The following is a 19,226-nucleotide window of genomic DNA, read 5'->3' on the forward strand; positions in this document are numbered from 1 at the left end:
ATAAAAAAAATTCCCATGATGCAATATATCAGCATATATCACAAATAATTGCATTTCAACATCTTGTATATTTGTAAGAAGATGAAGAGCTTTCAGTACTGTTGGAGAAACTCTGGGAGCTGAACTGTTTTAGCTAATGCATACCAGACACTTAATGCTAACAGCACTTAGTATCAATCACCTAGTACCCATCACTTGAAACTTTAGAGGCTTGCTTTTCACTTTTGAGGCTGGGAGCTTTCTAAAATCTTCACATTACAACTTTTGTCTGAAGTAAAGACTGAAAATGAGGGAGTTATAATCCCAAACACCTCCTGCAAATTAAATCCTTCTCTACAAATTGGAAATAAAAGTGTTTGTTCCCATCAAAGTGTAACTAAAGATCAGCTTTTATCCCTGCTGTGATGGATCTGCTGTGTTCCAGTAATTGTTCCAGTTTTCTTGTCTGGGGAGTAGTTTACACACTTCATTTTTTTTTAATTTTTATTTTTTTTCTCAATTTTTCTCTCTCTAGATATTGCTGACATTTCTGTGCAACAGTGCAGGCAGCGATATGAAGACATGAAAGCCCGATGTCGTTATAATGAACATATTTTTGATGCAGAATTTATACAAGCAGATAGTACCAAGGTACAGTTCCTATGCTTTATAATATTTTGGAGATTTGACGTTCCTGTGTTAAGCAAGTATGGGGAGTGATGCTAGTGCCATAATATTTAGGGCACGTATATTTTTAAGATCAGATTGTTGTACAATCAGGAGAAGCAACCACACAGGTTACTGAGACGTAGTTAAATGTGTTTCATTGCTGTTTTACAGTGTAACATTCTTGAAGCCTTAATGCCTTCTTCAGATAATAAATCTGGTGCTTTCGGTTTCTTTCACTTGACAAGGGGAAGGGAATGACTACTTACTTCCGGAGTTCTGGGAGCCAGCATGTAATGTCAGAAGCTACTTTGGTGAATGTGTTTTTTATTCTGGAATGAATAAAGGACATTTTCTGATTTGACTTATACATTCTGCTTATCCCAGTCCTTTTTTTTCTAGCAGCTTTTTAATTACTCTAATACATATCTTTAAAACTTGCGTGACAGAGCAGATTTCCTAGACTGTCTGGAGGCAATACTGAATACCGCCGAGGCTTAAGAGACAGTCTTGTAACCAGCACTGCTTTTGCTCCCTAGAAATGCAGGCTGAGAGTGCCCTACTGACGCAGGCGGAGGGACAGAGCCTACCTGGTTCCAGCATATCTGTGAAAAGGCTGAAATTGTACTTCCCAGCCTTACAGGAAGGATTGCTGGCTTGAATTCTTGGTTGCCTCTCCTTCTTCTGAGGAGTACAGTCTGTTGCAGGTTCCAGGTCATTTCTCTCGGCTCAAAATTACTGTCAGGGGAGAGAGGAGAGAGCCTTGGCCAGGAGAAAAAGGGATATTTTCACGTTGCTATTACAGCTCAGCCTGACATGCACATGTATTTTCTGTTGCACGCTCTGTTTTGTCTGTCCATGGACACAAAAGTTCATCTCTCTGACCTGGTATCTCTATGTTGTATGTAATGCAAAATCTCCTTCTCACAGCTCCGCCCACCTTTTTTTCTCAGTTTCCCATATCTCTCTTTCTGAAAATGCAGATAGGGAGTAAATGAACAGATAAAATTGCTATGGGTGAAGTGTCCGTTTTAGTCTTGCCACATACAGAACATTGACAGTATGTGGCATGAGCTGGTAGACACTGAGAGTGAGTGGGTGGATGGGAAGTCTGGGAGAGAATAGAAATTTGGGTAGAACTGTTAAGTATGAAGTATTTTAAGTACGGAATGCGTATCATGGGCCTTGGGAAGAACCTGTGTGCTCCTGTGTTACTTATGGTGGCTTACCAGTATTGTATAAAAGAAGCCTGATCAAAAAGAGTTAGAGAGCTGCTGAGTACAGGGTCAAACTGTGGCAAACTTTAACCTGACAAATTTCAAGGGCTCCAAGTTCTTCAGAGTTCATGGTTACTTGGTCTGGAGTGGGGAGGAGTATGTTGGTACACCTGTCTTGTACATGTGTGAGAATACAGATAAATACAACTTGGTGGGCAGGCAATTTGTCGTATTTAAAACAACACCTCCTCCTCTCAATTATATGTTTAATGGGTCAGTTGTCATTATAGAGACTTAGTGAACTGAAAATTCATTTTATTATAATAATTGTTCCCAGCTAAATGGTGACCAGTTATGAACCCTCAGCAGTAAAATATCTCTGGAAACTATTAGGTAACTAACCTTGGGTTTTGGCCTTTCAGGTGTAGTGGTATTACTTGACAATATGAAAAGAATTTGAGGACATGATAACTTTGAAATGTGTACGTGTATTCTTGTTGTTCCCAAATGTTAGGTATGATCTTCTGTGTAGCAGAGGACTTACCTGTTTCATCTTGTTCTTGTTGAGCTTGTGAAGGAGTGGGGGCTGAAAGGAAAAACTTCAAAGAATGATGGAAGTAGCATATTTTGTTGGAAGATTTAAGTGAATCGTGCTTGTTTCTGTAGCTTTTGTTACAATTTTGTTTCTTTTTAATCTATTTCAGGATCTCTTGTCTTCCAAATACAATGATCCAGATATGCGCTTTGACATTTGCAGCTGTCAATTTGTTTACCATTACTCATTTGAGACATATGAGCAGGCTGACATGATGCTTAAAAATGCTTGTGGGAACCTCTCTCCTGGAGGGTATTTCATTGGCACAACTCCAAATAGCTTTGAACTTGTGTAAGTACTTTTATATTCTATTAGTCTTTCAAAAGTCTGTGAAGCATCGTTAAGTGATAGTTGTTCTTACCATGCTCTGGTATGTTTGTGCAAACAAAAGCAAGTTTTTTGCAACAATTTTGGATTCTAGTCAGGAAAATGTCACTTGTGAACTTGACTCAAACAGGGAAATCTGTACTAATCTTTGTCTCTTGCACCCATTGCTTTTCTGGTATAGAGTATACATCTTCATACGTAAACCCTCTGTAGCGACTTAAATAGTGGCAAAGTAGCCGCAGCCTGGGGAATAACTGTCAGGGTTTTGCTGTGGTTGTTCCAAGAAGCCTGACTTGTCCATGTAGACAGTGTCTGGGCTAAAGGTTAATTTTCTAGGTCCAGTTAGTCCTTGGTATGTTCTATAGGAATGATAAGCTGTTAAAACCTAGCATGCTGCTTCATTTCACTGTTTCATTGCCTTATTAGATAAGGGAGGTGGGAAACTAGAGAGATCACTGAATGCTGTAGTACTGGGAGAAACACTTTCAGGCCTCCTATGCATAGTTTTCTCTGCCTGTTAAATTAAAGGTTTTACTGGTCAATTAATGTTTGTTTATATCTCATTTTATAGAAAGCGACTTGAAGCTTCAGAAACAAATTCATTTGGGAATGAGGTGTATAATGTAAAATTTGAAAAGAAGGGAGAATATCCCTTGTTTGGCTGCAAGTATGATTTCCACTTGGAAGAAGTGGTTGATGTCCCTGAGTTCTTGGTTTACTTTCCATTACTGGAAGAGTAAGTTGAGTTTTGAATTCATTATATAGCGAAAGCTGTGAAACATAATAAGCATTTGTTTAGCATGTGTGTCATTGCGTAATACTTGCAGAAGATTGTATTTTGGCTTTCTTATTATATTTTTCAGTTCTTCATTTTTTGATGTTGCTCCAAATGAAGAGGTTTCTTGCATTTCCATCCACAACTGTAATCTGTCCATTGCACTCAGCTGAAGGTGCTCTGGTCAGAAGCTGTGAAGACTTAAACTAGGTCTCACACGAGAGTGTCTCTAGCTGATATGTTGGATCTGTCAGCAAGCCTTTAGTGCTGTCAACTTTTTCTTCTTTGATCTTAACTCTTTGGGGGGTTTCATTCTACCTTTCTTTAGTTCTTCAGCAAGCTTTCTTGTATATCCCCTTCATCATGGTGCCTCTTTCTTGTCTTCTCCAACTTTCTTTGGATGTTCATAGGATTTTTCCTATGACTTATTTTTTCTTCCTCTAAATTTTCTTAATCTGTGAGCATACGTTTTGCTGTTACCTCTGTGTGAATTCAGATTTGCCTTTCACAGCCTGTCTCCTGAGGTACAGACAAATGTTTCCATGTCGGGGTTTTTCCTGCCATTCAAGCTCAGTATGGTTGTTAAACAATATTAAGCTTTCCCTTCAAACCCATATATTTTCACACACTTCATTTGTAGTTCTCTATGAAAAACACCACCATCTGTCACTGACACCTGTACCTTCAGTGTTGTATGACCACAGTGTTTACATATAATTGAGATGTAATGCACTAAATCTAGTAGAAAGAGGTTCTCTAAATATATCTGTAATGTCTGAGATGACAGGGTGATGATACTACAGGGAAAATAGCATAGTCTATCTGTAAGTTCAAATGGAACTTACTTCTGTGCACTGGGAGAAGAGACATTTTCCTATTAAAATGTTTGTAAATTAGTTCTGTGTAGATTTTTGTTGTCCTAATTAAAAAGTACAGTTTGTGGTGGTAGTGCAGTTTTTTTCATCTAAATGTTTCTTCTAAAAAAATGAATTCTAGAAAGAATGTAATCCTAGTGAGTACCATAAGATGTCACTGTGGCTTAAAATTGTTCCTTTGAAAATAAAGCTATAATAATTTTGTGGCTTCCCTAATTATGCTTATTATTTTGACAGAATGGCAAAGAAGTATGGTATGAAATTAGTCTACAAAATGACATTTCGGGAATTCTATGAAGAAAAAATCAAGAACGAGGAGCATAAAATGCTGTTAAGGAGAATGCAGGCCTTGGAGGTAAATATGGAATTAACTTGTTTCATTTAAATAGCATTTTACATCTTGTTAATTATTGTGCAATAATTGAAATTCCTGTTGTGAACATTGTGCAATTAATTAAGGGCTACCAATAGAAGAACTAAACTCCTGTGGCTGAAAGTGCGACTGTGGTGGGTTGACCTTGATTGGCTGCCAGACACCCACCAATCTGCTCTCTCGTTCCTTCTTCCCAAAAGGATGGGGGGAGAAAATAAGAAAAAAAACCTTGTGGGTCAAGACAGGGAGATTGCTTAGCAATTACCGTCATGGGCAAAACAGACTAAACTTGGAGAAGATTAATTTATTACCAAAACAAAAAGAGTAGGATGGTGAGAAACAAAGACAAACCTAAAAACACCTTTGCCCCACCCACCGCTTGTTCCCAGGCTCAACTTCATTCCTTCACTCCTGACCTTTCTACCTCCTGTCCCTGCCCAGCAGCGCAGGGGGACAGGGAATGGGGGTAGTGGTCAGTCCATAAGATTTTGTCTCTGCCACTCCTTCCTCCTCACACTTTCCCCTTGCTCCAGCATGGGTTCCTCCCATGGGATACAGTCCTTCAGGAACAGACTGCTCCAGCATGGGTTGGTTCCTCACGGGGTTGCAGCTCCTGCCAGAAAACCTGATCCTGGTTGGGCTCCTCTTCATGGGCCACAGCTCCTGCCAGGAACTTGCTCCTGTGTGGGCTCCCCACAGCCTGCAGCTTCCTTCAGGGCATGTCCACCTGCTGCAGCGTGGGGTCCTCCACGAGCTGCAGTGTGGATATCTGCTCCACTGTGTGTGGTCCTCCATGGGCTGCAGGGGGACAGCCTGCATCACCATGGTTTTCACCACGGGCTGTGGGGGGGGGGTGGGGGGGTGGTGGTGGTGTCTCTTCTCCAGTGCCTGGAGCACCTCCTTCCTCTCCCTTCGTCTCTGGCCTTGGTGTCTGCAGGGTAGTTTCACGTTTTTCCTCACTTCTTTCTCACAGCTGTTGCACAGGTTTTTTTTTTTTCTTTCTTAAATATGCTTTCCCAAAGGCACCCCACTCGCAGCTGAGGGTCTCAGCTATGCCCTGCAGTGGCTCTGTTGGAGCTGGTGGAACAGTCTGTGTCTGGGACAGCCCCGGCCCTGGCCTCTCCTCACGGAGGCCAACTCTGCAGCCCCCTGCTGCCATCACCTGGGCACCAGCACCCAATAGAGTGATTCAGTTTTGCAGATAAAATTTCAATTTTGAGGCAAATTTTTGTTTTTATTAAGTAGTATGCAGAAGCACAAGAATCATGCCTGGTGTCAGATAGTGGTAACTGTAATCCATTTCTTCCTCAGCAAAGAGAGACTGAAAGCTGGATCTTTGTGCAAGGAATATTGATTGAAAAGACAGAAAGTAATCTTTGTAGGAATAAAAGGACAGGCTGTGTTTGTCGAAGAAAATGGTACTTAACTGTAACTGAGCTTGCGTTTTTGCCCAATGTTTTTGCTTTTTTATGCTCAAGCTCTTATCCTGGATGACTTTAGGAGCTTCAGAGGAGCCATCTCTGAGGCTTTGGTTTTACTGACAGTTCTCTGTGCTTCCTTCCTTCCTCAAACAGTAGAATTTTTCAGCAGAAAACTATCAAGTCAAGTATCTGGTCACTTATTAAACTGAGTCACATGGGCCGAAGTGGACTTGACTGTCCTTGTTACTCTGAAAGGGAAGGTGCTTTGTACGGGCTCATATTGCCAGGTAGCATGGTGACGCAACCTTTGACATACCAGCTTCGTTCTCAGTCGCTGAGGCAAGCAGCTCCGGTGCTGGCATGATCAGCAGTGGAGTGCTTCAGCACAGTGCACGGGGGGTTTCCCAAACTGGGCGAACCTCAGGGAGAGCTGGGAGAGCCGCCAGGAGCCCGCAGCTCGCATGGCAGCAGCTTATAAGATCTGGGCAGGGTTAGGAGCAATGGCAGCCAAGCCCCCCCCCCGGCCCCCAAGTATAAAAGAAGCCCTTAGGGAGCGCTAGTGACCAGGAGCGCCGCAAAGAGGGCATGGTGTGTGGCGGTTTGGGCGGCAGAAGGGCATGCAGGAAGGGCACTGAAGCTCTGCCAGCTCGACTAGGGAGCAATGGTATCCACCCAGCAGAAAGCCATGGCCTCAGTAAGCTCTGTACCTGCCACGATGGACACAGCCTCCCAGATAGAGCTCCAGTGGGAATACCCTGCCACCCAGGTGTCAAGCTGTAAGGTGTGCCCTACTCGCAGCGAGCATGCCTGTGGGAGGTGCTCCCAGGTAGAGGATCTCCTCCACTTAGTGATACAGCTCTGGGAGGAAGTGAGTAGGTTGAGGAGTATCACGGAGTGCAAGAGAGAGAGAGACTACAGGAATTACACCCTACCTTCCCTGAGACAGGTCCAACAGGCAGACAGGACGCATGATACGGAGGATTCCCTATCCTCCCTCCGCCTGGCTGAACACAGTGACTTAACGGATAGGGGGAAATGGTGACAAGTTCCTGCCCAGCGCAGCAGGTGCATCTCCTCTGTGACCACTGCACCTTCTCAGGTGCCCTTGCATAACAGGTATGAGGCTCTGCAAGTGGAACCAAACAATAATGAGGACGATGGTTCATCTAGCTTGGAAGTGTTGCTGAGGTTAAGTTGGCCTACGATCTGTGTCAAAACTGCTTCCATAAAGAAAAAAAGACAGGTCATTGTCATAGGAGACCCCCTTGAAGGGAACAGAAGGCCCAGTATGCAGACTGGACCCACTTCTTAGGGAAGTCTGCTGCCTTCCTGGGGCCCAGGTTAAAGATGTGAAGAGAACGCTTCCTACCCTGGTACGGCCCTCAGATAACTATCCATTATTGATTTTTCAGGTAGGCACCAATGAAGTTGCAACAAGAAGTCTGAGAGCAATCGAGAGACTTCAGGGCCTTGGGACGACTGGTTAAGGGATCAGGAGCACGAGTAGCGTTCTCCTCTATCCTTCCAGTTGCAGGGAATGATGAGGGAAGACACAGGAAGAGCCAGCAGATTGATACCTGGCTCCAAGCCTGGTGCCACTGGCAGAATTTTGGGGTTTTTGATCGTGGGTCAGTTTACATGACACCAGGCCTGCTGGTGACAGATGGGGTACACCTACCTCAAAGGAAGAACAGGATCTTTGCACAGGGGTTGGCAGGGCTCATTGAAAGAGCTTTAAACTAGGTTTGAAGGGGGAAAGGGATAAAACCAGGCTCACTAGAGATAAGCCGGGGGCAGCACGCTGGTGTTTGAGGGACGGTGTGCTAGCAAGGTCCTTTGGTCTGCCATCTCAGTGGAGGTAGGGGATGGAGATCCATGCGGCAGCAGAGACGCAAGGGTTATGACTGTGTTAGCAACCATGGAAGCGCCTGAGAATGGTCACGTAGGAATTAGGGCTTCTTCCCCCAAAAAGGTGATGGGATCAGTAGCCCAAATGAAGTGCATCTACACCAATGCATGCAGCATGGGCAACAAACAGGAGGAGCTGGAAGCCATTGTGCAGCACAAAAACTGACATAGTTGCCATCACAGAAACATGGTGGGGTGACTTGCACAACTGGAGTGCGGGAATGGATGGCTAGAAACTCTTCAGAAGGGATAGGCAAGGAAGACAAGGTGGTGGGGTAGCCCTGTATGTTAGGGAGTGTTTTGATTGTCTAGAGCTTGATGATGGTGACGATAGGGTTGAGTGTTTATGGGTAAGCATCAAGGGGAAGGCCAATAAGGCAGATATCGTGGTGGGAGTCTGTTATAGACCACCCAGCCAGGATGAAGAGGCAGATGAAGTATTCTATAAGCAGCTGGGAGAAGTCTCACAATCACTAGCCCTTGTTCTTCTGGGGGACTTCAACTTACCAGATGTCTGCTGGAAATAGAATACAGAGGAGAGGACACAGTCTAGGACGTTCCTGGAGTGTGTGGAAGATAACTTCCTGACACAGCTGGTGAGGGAGTCAACTAGGGAAGGTGCCCTGCTGGACCTGTTTGTGAACAGAGAAGGCCTGGTGGGTGATGTGATGGTTGGAGGCCGTCTTGGGCATAGCGATCACGAAATGATAGAGTTTTCGATTCTTGGAGAAGTAAGGTGCGGGGTCAGCAGAACTGCTGCCTTGGACTTCTGGAGGGCAGACTTTGGCCTGTTTAGGAGACTGGCAGAGTCCCTTGGGAGGCAGTCTTGAAGGGCAAAGGAGTCCAGGAAGGGTGGACAATCTTCAAGAAGGAAATCTTAAGGCACAGGAGCAGGCCGTCCCCATGTGCCAAAAGATGAGCTGGCGGGGAAGAAGACCGGCCTGGCTGAACAGAGAGCTTTGGCTGGAAGACAGGGACAAGGAGCAGAATGAAGCCTCCGTAATCCAAGGGGAAATGGTTAGCTATCTGCTGCACCACTTAGACACACACAAGTCTATGGGGCTGGATGGGATCCACCCAAGGGTACTGGGGGAGCTGATGGAAGTGTTCACTAAGCCACTTTCCATCATCTATCAGCGGTCCTGGCTAAACAGGGCAGGGTCCCAGTTGACTGGAGGTTAGCAAATGTGATGCCCATCTACCAGAACGGCTGGAAGGAGGATCCCGAGAACTACAGGCCTGTCAGTCTGACCTTGGTGCTGGGGAAGGTTATGGAGCAGATCATCCTGAGTGCCATCACGTGGCACATATGGGACGACCAGGTGATCAGGCCTAGTCAGCATGGGTTTATGAAAGGCAGGTCCTGCTTGACTAACCTGATCTGCTTCTATGACAAGGTGACCCGCTTAGTGGATGAGGGGAAGGCTGTGGATGTTGTCTACCTGGACTTCAGAAAAGCCTTTGACACTGTTTCCCACAGCATTCTCCTGGAGAAACTGGCTGCTCATGGCTTGGACGGGCATACTCTTTGCTGGGTGAAAAACTGGCTGGATGTCCGGGCCCAAAGAGCTGTGGTGAATGGAGTTAAATCCAGTTGGTGGCTGGTGACAAGTGGTGTTCCCCAGGGCTCAGTATTGGGACCAGTTCTGTTTAATATCTTTATCAACGATCTGGATGAAGGGATTGAGTGCGCCGTCAGTAAGTTTGCAGACAACACCAAGTTGGGTGGAAGTGTTGATCTGCTGGAGGGTAGGAAGGCTCTACAGAGGGATCTGGACAGGCTGGATCGATGGGCCAAGGCATAGTTATTCTGTTTCCCCTGTTCTGGAGACATACGGATAAAAGTTAGTTTCTAAATCCTGGGTGATGGATTTTCTGGGAAGTAGGGAATAACAGACATGATCTTATAGGTGCTTTAAAGGAGGGATCTAAATTTAAGATCCTCTTAATAATTACTAACCTCTGTTCTAGGCTATGTTGTGGCAAACCCATGACTGATGTGATTAATGTATCTTACTATGCAATTAATATTTTTTCTTATTTTTTCCTATGTTCTCCAGCCATATTCTACATTTGGTGATTCCAGGCTTGTTTCTGATAAACCTGATGATTATGAGCATGCAAAAGAGTTCATCAAAGATGGCAAGGCGAAGTTACCATTGGTAAGTTCCTTCTTACTTCACTAGAGCAAATGGTGTCTAAAATTGAGGTCCTGATCTTTTGGACATGTGGTGCCTTCTTCATTTCAGCTGCAAGGACAGTGGTATGAATGTCTCTGCGCGTGTGACAAATCATAGAGCTGCAGGGCTGAGGAGTTAATCTAATCTATACCCCATACTCAAAGAATCAAATTCACTTAATTTGGTAGCTATTAAGAAATTTGTAACAATGCAAAGGGAAAGGATATTTTGCCATCTTCCTTGGCAGCTGTTCTAACATAACTCTTGTTAATTTGAAGAATTTTCTTATGTTTCTGGATCTTCACACTACCAATTGAAAGCTTTAGTTTTCTTTTAATCCTCTGACAGGAGAGTTGAAAACTTTCTTCATAATACTGTATTTGAAATGTTAAACATTGTTTTTCTGTTGTCTTTTTGGGCGAAGAAGATCCAGCTCACTTCTCAACTGATTTTATTAAAGTTCTGTAAATGCTATTTTTTTAAATCTGCTGTGCCTTCATTTTTTTTTTAACAGAGCTCCTAGAATTAGACTAGTCCTATGTGCATAAAACTAAATCCATATATTTCTGCCCTCAATTTTATTAAATATGATATTCTGTTCACATTCTGGAATGAAAAGAAACTTTGTTTGTGATGATCATAATCTTACTGTGTACAAAACTTAGTCTGCTATCCTGTCATATATTTTTCTGCATTTCTCCTGTTTTGGCAGCTTGACTTATGACTTCAGAAATAAAAGAATACTGAACCATCTTTAAGGGAGGTCATATTAGATTTTAGATCAGTGGTCCAATTAAATACGTTTCTTCTGCTTCTGGTCCTGTCTTCTAATGCACATGCTACCTTTCTGAGCTTGCTGTCTTTCTCCTGTTTTTATAAAGGGTTTTTCTTTCTTCCATTGTCCTAGCAGTAAATGACAATGTTGGAGTTATCTGCAGCTGGTCCCCTCTCAGCCTTTCACTCTTCTCTATTGGTCTCAGAGTTGCATGCATGATGGACAGGAGCCGGCACAGCTGCTGTTCCCGGGAAGCAAGCAGGAGGATAAGCAATGTCTGCTGTCCTTTTTCCCCAGGAACTGCTGCCATTTGGCTATTGCCTCTCTGTCTGTAGCCAGGCTAGCTATTCTGGGTAGCAGGTAGCTGTGTGTTTGCTTCTGCCTCTGCATTTGAGGAGTCAGACTGGATGGAAACCTTGCAAAGGTTTGGTTTAACCTAACTATTCATGCTGACTGGTTCCTGATAAGCAATGCTGGCTCTTTCAGTCTGAACTTTAGGTCTTTTTTTATGTGTTGAGGCTCTTTGAAAAGAGAACTAAAATTGGAGACTAGTTTGAGTAAAGATTGTAGTTTTAGTAAAATCATATGCAGTTACTGATGGCATTGTATTTCATAGTCATAGATACAGCATGAGGCTGGTCAGCTTGAAGTTTTTCTGCTTGGATTTTTCTTTTTTTAATTATTGGTTTATCTACCGTTCATGTTCTGAGTTCTTGAAGATGTATTCCTTTTACTGTATGTATAAAAATCCTGCATCAAGAGGAAAAAGATACCTGCTCTCTGTATTTGAAATGTAAAAATTTTAAAAAGAAAAATGCTTCTTTTAAGAAATAAGCTTAAGAACATGAGAATGGTCAAGTCAGACCAAAGACGTCTTTTGCCAGGTGCTGTGTCACCTGGCAAAGAAGAAATCTGCTTGAAAAAGCCTTTTTTCACTAGCATTTTAAAAGATGAATCATTTGGTCAGGATTGGTCAGTGGGTAGCATATGGGCTAAATCATGCCCCAAGTGAGGACTCACTGGAAGGGGATGGAATGGGCAGAGCAGAAAACTAGCTTGTTGTTGTTGTTACCTCATGCTTCTTAATTGGTAGCGTAAATGGCAGCAGCTTTTTACTTGTGCACTTGCCCTGCTTTCATCTGAAAGGCTGAGCTAGGAGTAGGTTTCCTAGGCTCCAAGGCAGGCTGTTTTTTTCCACAATGTGTGAGCTGGGTTGGGAGTTAGTCTCTTGCAAATAGTTTTTTGTGGGCTGCAGGGAGGTGTTAGGTGGAGGCAGGCAGTATTCCTGGGGAAGGTGGCAGCACCATGATAGAGGGCCTCTTCTTCACTTCTGCACAAGTGTTGGGCATCTCGGGCTGGAGAGCAGCTTGAGCCAGGTCAAGCCAGGTCAAGTCACACAGATGTGTGGTAATGGACTCAGCATGGTCTGCATTACAGAGGCATCCTGCCCAACAGACTGTTGGCCCATTCTCCTATACCTGTGTAATTTAGGTGTGTTCCGTTATCTGGGGTGTTCCAATTCCCTATTGTCCTAGTTATTGGAGTTATAAGTATCTGTGGTCTACAGTAAAGCTCTTCTAGTCTCTAAGTAGCCAGCCAGCGTGGGTGGTTAGAAGTTGGTCTGTGAAAGATTGATTATCCTGAGTTAAACTGGTGTGTTATTGTTTCCTCAATTTTTGTTGAAACTGTGTTTTTGGTTTTTTTGTCCCCTTCTAGGGAACCTTGAGTAAATCTGAATGGGAAGCAACAAGTAAGTATGGTTTTGAAAACTCAGTGTTGACTGAATGACTGATATGGAAAGTGTGTAAAATAGCCTGTTGGTTATGGAAGAAAATCCAAATTTTAAATATAGGAAGATGTTATTATTTGTGTTATTCAAATGCCTATGTATAGATTGTGTAGTACACACATCTCAAGAAATTGGGAGGGAAGTGCATAAAATAGGTTGAAATTTTGCATTATTTAAGTAGCTTCTAGTACACAAACTTTTGGGCTAAAATAGTTTGGGGAAGCCTTACTTAGGATGTATGAAAAGAGGATGCCAGTGTTAAGGGATTATTTTGCTAGTGTTGGGGGATTAAATACTATACTTCTGTTTGGTACACTTGGATATTATACTGTTATCAGTCAACTAGAAAACAAACTCCAGTTGGGACATACGTTCATCAAAAATAATACAAATCTGTTTTGGGAAGACAGGGATTGAAGCTTTATTCTTTGCCTGTAGTGATATATGTTTCAGGAAGAAGCAATTAAAGCGTGGATAGTGAGGAGGTATTTGAATGTTTGATAAAGGGAAGAGAAAAAAAAGTCAGTGCCTCAGATACTGAAAAGGATACACTATTGTTAAATATGTTTTGAAATTTTGTGAGCATGTGCCATGGAAAACTTTTGACATCATTTTTTTCCAATGTTGAGTTTAATAAAACTCGGGTATAAGGGACTGGGAATTCTAAAGATAAAAATGAACTCTCAGAGAGATTATTACTAACTTCTGTGTAACTGCAGCCAACCAGCATTTGCATTTTTGCAGACCATTGTACTGGTTGTGTTGATGGTTTAAAAACAAAAAATGCTGTTCAATTCACAAATGAAAAAATCTTTAGTTAAGGTGTTTGCTTTCTTAAATTATCATCTCTTTTTTAAAAGTATGTCTCAGAAGGTAGACATTAATTCCAGCAATGTAGAAGTATTATGTAAACTCTTAATGTAATTGAGAGGGCCTTTTTATACCTTTAGAAGTTAGTGATGACTGTATTTTCTAAGTAGTCTCTTTTCAGAGAGATTTGGAATACAGAGCTTCTGATAGTTAAGGTGTAAGCACAGCTTGCTCGTTACGTGGAACTACAGTTTGCTTTATTGCTGAGGCTTGTCGTGAAAGATTTGCAATGTAGTTGTGGCACCTCATCCATTAAAACAAAAGCTGAGTTCAAGTGGAAATCCATAAATGTTTAATTAGAGTCACAGTCTCAAGAAACTGGTTTAACTTATCTGTTTGGTATGAAGCATAAGAATTTCTGACATAGCTGGCATCGATTATATGCCAAACAAGTATTTCCTAAGGGTGCTGGTGTGGACTGTATGAGTATCCATTTCTAGAATCATACTGTTCTGGAGTTGAGAAAATGCCATCTAGCATTTGTAAATATTTCTTCTTTGTCTGTGATATTTATTATTAAATTATTAATAATTAATATTTAATATTATTAATTATTAATAATTTCACCCCAATTACTGCATGTCTGAAGGAGTCTTTAAACTTAGTTGCATATGACTTTTTATGTACCAGTGAATGTTAATTATGTGTAAAATGGCATAGTAATTGATGAATTACATTCACAGTTCAGTAATACTGTTAACTGAAGTTAGCATTGCATTAACCATATCAACAGGATTTAAAGTATTTTGCTTTTGTGCATTCTTAGCTCTATTGTGAAAATGTGTCTAAAACCATGCTGGAGTTGAATGCTGGAGTTACTCATTGGGAAACCATAGCAGTTTTTATAATTTCAGTAACCTGCTAACAGGTTGTTTGGGCAGAGTATCAACCTGTTTACATTTTGAAAAGTTAATCGAGTGGCAGAGGAAGCTGAAACTTTAAATACTCCATTTTCCTTTTTAGGTATTTACTTGGTATTTGCATTTGAGAAGCAACTGTGAAACTTCATGTACTGGATGCAGCAAGAAGAGATCATATCCATGTGCAAGTTGGAATGGTCAGAAATCCATTGTGGCAACTATTTTTTTATTTTTTATTTTTTAATTATCAGAAGTGTGCAGGACACTACAAAAACTAGAGCAAGCTCATGATTCTGAGTTACATTGCCTGTCTGTGACAGCTGGACTTGTGTGTGTATATATAAGAAAGATTCTGAACCAGTCTTTTTAAGCATTTGTAAGCAATCTGCATGCTCTCAAAACTCATGTTTGAACTTGACACAACTTTATGTTAGAAACAAATATTTTATTAGTAGAAGTATGTTTGTGATTACAAGCCTGACCCTGCACTTTCTGAAGTTGATGGGAAAATGACTGTTGACTTTGATGGTGCAGAATGAGGGCCTAAATATTGTACTGCAGAGCTCAGTTAATTAATTCATAATGAGATATATTCAGACATACAGGGTATATCTACATTGCATGCAGAGCTAAGTGGCAAATAATATCTGAGTCAGTTTGAGTACTTCTGTGCTGTGCTCAAGCCTGCAGTGTAAATCTACCTTAGTGGTATTCAAGGTGTAGTTTACATGGTAAAGTCCCATGATGTTCTTGTTTTTTGTGCTTGCTGATATGTAGTGTCACTTCATGGTGCTTTCAAGATTAAATGAGTTTGTTCTGTACAAAACTGCTCTGGAAGAACTGAATTTCTGAAGTTTAAAATCTTTATGTTGTTTTTCCAAATATGACTATGTGGTGATCAATAACAGCTGCTGAACTTAGATTAATGAACATTTTCTATTGTATTAAAGACTCTCCTGACTTTCTGGTAGTTTCAATGTCTCCTGAAACTTATTAGACAGATCTTAGGATGTGTTTCTTACTTGTTTCATAAAATTCCAAATGGGCTTGGCAGAAGGATGAGCTATTGGTGGTGATGGGGACCCCGTTGCAGTCATTAAGGCATTAGGAACATGGTCATGTACTGGATCGTGAACTAAAAGGGGAGCCTATTATAATATTTGAGGATACTAGAAGTTCACTCTGGGAGAGGCGCTGTGTATGTGTGTATACACCCCGGTACTTGTGGATATCAACCCCCAAATTAGAGCCAAGTATTTTGTTTGGGAATAATTAATAGTCAGAACTGTGCCTAACTACCATCTTAACTGTCCGTCAGTCTCTTAGAGCTGGCTTAGGGATTTCTGACATTTAGCCACCCACTGCTGAGAGGGCGTGGGTACTTTTTGTTTTTTCTCTCCCTTCTTGGGTTGACAGTAGCTGTTTGCTTCTGTTGGCTAGTATAGTTTACATAGGGATGAAATGATGAAATGTTGATGGTACATGAGTATTTTGAAAAGTTATAATAAACCTAGGAAAGAACATTTCTGTTACAAAGTTAAGCATTTACATTATTTGAGTTTGTAGTTGTATTGCCTTCTCCCTGTAATTAGGTGATACTCTTCCCTCCGTGACTCCTGATTTTTTTTTTTATTGTATAGAAGAACACCTATAACCTTCACCAAAGCAGTAGAATCAGTCAGTTCTGCTGCTGAAATTAAGAAAACAAGACTCTTTCTTGTCTGCTAGAATTAGTACTCATGAAACTAGCTGAAAAATGACACTTTAGAAGTGCTGAAATGTTTCATTGAAATTTGTGTGTGCCAAAGCTAGTTTTGTTAGATTTCTTGTATCAAATTCCATTTGCAAGTACATTGTTATGCTATTTTTGGAAGAAATCAGAATAATAAAAAGAGGGGAAATACAGTGGAGTGTCTTTCCTCTTTTAAGCACATTTCAACATATCACAGAATCACGTAATGGTTGAGGTTGGAAGGGACCTCTGCAGGTCATCTGGTCCAACCCCCCTGCTCAAGCAAGTTCACCTAGAGCTGGTTGCCCAGGACCACGTCCAGAGAGCTTTTGATTATCTCCAAGGACAGAGACTCCGCAATGTCCCTGGGCAACCTGTGCCAGTGCTCCATCACCCTCATAGTGAAAAAGTGTTTCCTGATGTTCAGAGGGAACCTCCTGTGTTTCAGTTTATGCTCATTGCCTCTGATCCTGTCACTGGACACCACTGAAAAGAGCCTGGCTCCATCTTTACACCCTCCCTTCAGGTATTTGTACACATTGGTAAGATTACCACCCTGAGCCTTCTCTTCCACAGGCTGAACAGCCCCAGCTCTCTCAGCCTTTCCTCATATGAGAGATGCTCCAGAATTTTGAACACGATTGGACCCAGTATTGACCCCTGGGGTACACTATTAGTTAGTGGCCTCCAACTAGAGTTTGTTCCACTGATCACCACTCTCTGGGACTGGCTGGTCAGCCAGTTTGCAATCCACCTTACTGTCTGCTCATCCAAGATGGTGTTAAAAGCCTTCCTGAAGTCAAGGTAGAGTATATTCACTGCTCACCCCTCATCTACCAAGCCAGTCATTTATTTCATCATAGAAATTTATGCAGTTGGTCAAGCATGACTTCCTCTCGATGAATGCATGCTGACTACTGATGATTTTCTTGTCCTTCATGTGCCTGGAAATGGTTTCCAATATCTGTTGCTCCATCACCTCATCGAGGTGAGGTTGACCGTACTGTAGTTCCCTGGTTCCTCCTCCTTGCCCTTCTTGAGAATGGGAGTGGCATTTGCTTTCCTCCAGTCTTTGGACACTTGCCTAGTTGCTATGAGTATTCAAAGTTTATTGAGAGTGGCCTTGTGATGATACCTGCCAACTCCCTCTGCACTCATGGGTGCATCCCATCAGGGTCCATGGACTTACGCATGTCTAGTTTGCTTAAGTATTCCCTGACCTGATCCTTTTCAACCACAGGCACATCTTCCTTGTTCTAGCCTTTCCCCCAGTCTCTGGGCCTGGGGTTTCTGAATGCCAATCTTACTAGTAAAGACAGAGGTGAAGAAGGCATTCGGGACCTCAGCCTTTTCCATGTCCTGTGTCACCAGTGCCCCTGCCCCATTCTGCACTGGGCTCGCATTTTTCCTAGCCTTCCTTTTTTCACCTATGTACTTGTAGAAGTCCTTGTTGCCTTTGAAATCTCTGATTCAATTCCAGGTGGGCTTTTGGCTTTTCTAACTGCATCGCTGCATGCTTGCACAGTGTTTCTATATTCCTAGTAGGTTACCTGTCCATGCTTCCACCCTTTGTACGCCTCTTTCTTCTGTTTGAGTTTTGCTAGGAGCTTCTTGTTCATCCATCCCGGCCTCCTGGCGTTTTTGCCTGACTTCCTATTCATAGGGGTGAAACACTCTTGAGCTTGGAGGAGGTGATCCCTTGAATATTAACCAGCTTGCTTGGGCCCCCCTTCCCTCCAGGGCCTTATCCCATCAGACTCTACCAAGCAGATATTTGAAGAGGCCAATGTCTGCTCTCTTAAAGTCCAGCATTGTGCTAGCTTTTTTCCCTGCTCCCTCATCTCAGGATCCTGAACTCCAATATCTCATGGCCACTGCAGCCAAGGTTGCCTTTGACCTTCACATCCTCAAAAAGCCCCTTGGTGGTGAGTATGAGGTCCAGCAGAGCACCTCTTCTCGTTGGTTTCTCTGTCACTTGGGTCAGGAAGTTGTCATCGATGCTCTTCAGGAACCTTCTGAAGTGCTTATGTCCTGCTGTGGTGTCCCTCCAGTAGATATTGAGGACCAGGACCTGTGAAGCTGCTCCTAGTTGTCTGTAGAGGGCCTCATCCACTTCTTCTTTCTGGTCAGGTGGCCTATAGCTGACACCCACTATAATGTCACCCATACCTGTCATCTCTTTAGTCCTTAACCATAAGCTCTCAGTTGGCTCACTGTCCATCCCAAGGCAGACCTCCATGCATTCCAGCTGTGTTCTTATGCAAATGGCAACTCCACCACTTCACCTTGTCTTCTTGGCCGTTCTTTCCTAAAGAGCCTGTATCCCTTCATTGCAGCACTCCAGTCATGCGAGTCATACCACCATGTGTCCGTGATCCCAGCAAGATCATAGCCCTGCAACAGCAACTGGATAGCCCTGCAACATTTCCTGATAAAATATGTATCTGCCCAGTAGAACTGGGTGGCTTCAGAGAAGCAATTAAAGGAGTGCAGAGCATCAACGCCCTCAGGATTGCTGATGAAAAAGTGAAGACAGGGGAGTGCCAAGGTCATCTGAGCTGGATGATTTTTTGCAATAGAAGGAGTTTTGGCAATCCCTTGAATTAAGGAATGATGGAGGAGTGATACATGAAGGGTGCTACACCAATTAAGTGGTTCAATTTTCAAATTCACTTCACACAATCAAGGAATTCAGATCAGAAATGGCAACTTCACTTTGTAGTTCAGTTTATCCTCCCTCACCTAGGTGTTGGGATATATGAGTTGGGAATAGGAGCTAGAAGAGGTACAACCTTTTCCTCTAGTTCCTTCTGTGATGGCAGACGGTTGAGAACTGTGGTAGAACCCAGTTGCTCAGCATGTAGTTGCTGTGGAGAGCCAGCAC

The 19,226-nt window shown here is 42.6% G+C and overlaps 1 protein-coding gene across 3 annotated transcripts in view; it reads left to right on the forward strand.

Moving 5' to 3' along the window:
* The window catches only part of RNMT (RNA guanine-7 methyltransferase), a 24,149-nt gene extending 7,634 nt beyond the window's left edge, over positions 1-16,515 (forward strand). For all 3 annotated transcript variants that reach the window (XM_087757304.1, XM_087757311.1, XM_087757320.1), the window contains exons 5-11: positions 515-630; positions 2,567-2,748; positions 3,356-3,520; positions 4,672-4,789; positions 10,197-10,298; positions 12,808-12,841; positions 14,714-16,515. In XM_087757304.1, coding sequence (XP_087613430.1) covers positions 515-630; positions 2,567-2,748; positions 3,356-3,520; positions 4,672-4,789; positions 10,197-10,298; positions 12,808-12,841; positions 14,714-14,751 — 755 coding nt within the window. In that variant the 3' untranslated portion in view covers positions 14,752-16,515. The remainder of the gene's footprint in view (positions 1-514; positions 631-2,566; positions 2,749-3,355; positions 3,521-4,671; positions 4,790-10,196; positions 10,299-12,807; positions 12,842-14,713) is intronic.
* The last annotated feature ends 2,711 nt before the right edge of the window (positions 16,516-19,226 follow it).

The sequence above is a fragment of the Nipponia nippon genome, unplaced genomic scaffold, assembly GCF_047370975.1.
Source record: "Nipponia nippon isolate SJK-2023a ecotype South Korea unplaced genomic scaffold, ASM4737097v1 scaffold_1, whole genome shotgun sequence".
NCBI lineage: Eukaryota > Metazoa > Chordata > Aves > Pelecaniformes > Threskiornithidae > Nipponia > Nipponia nippon.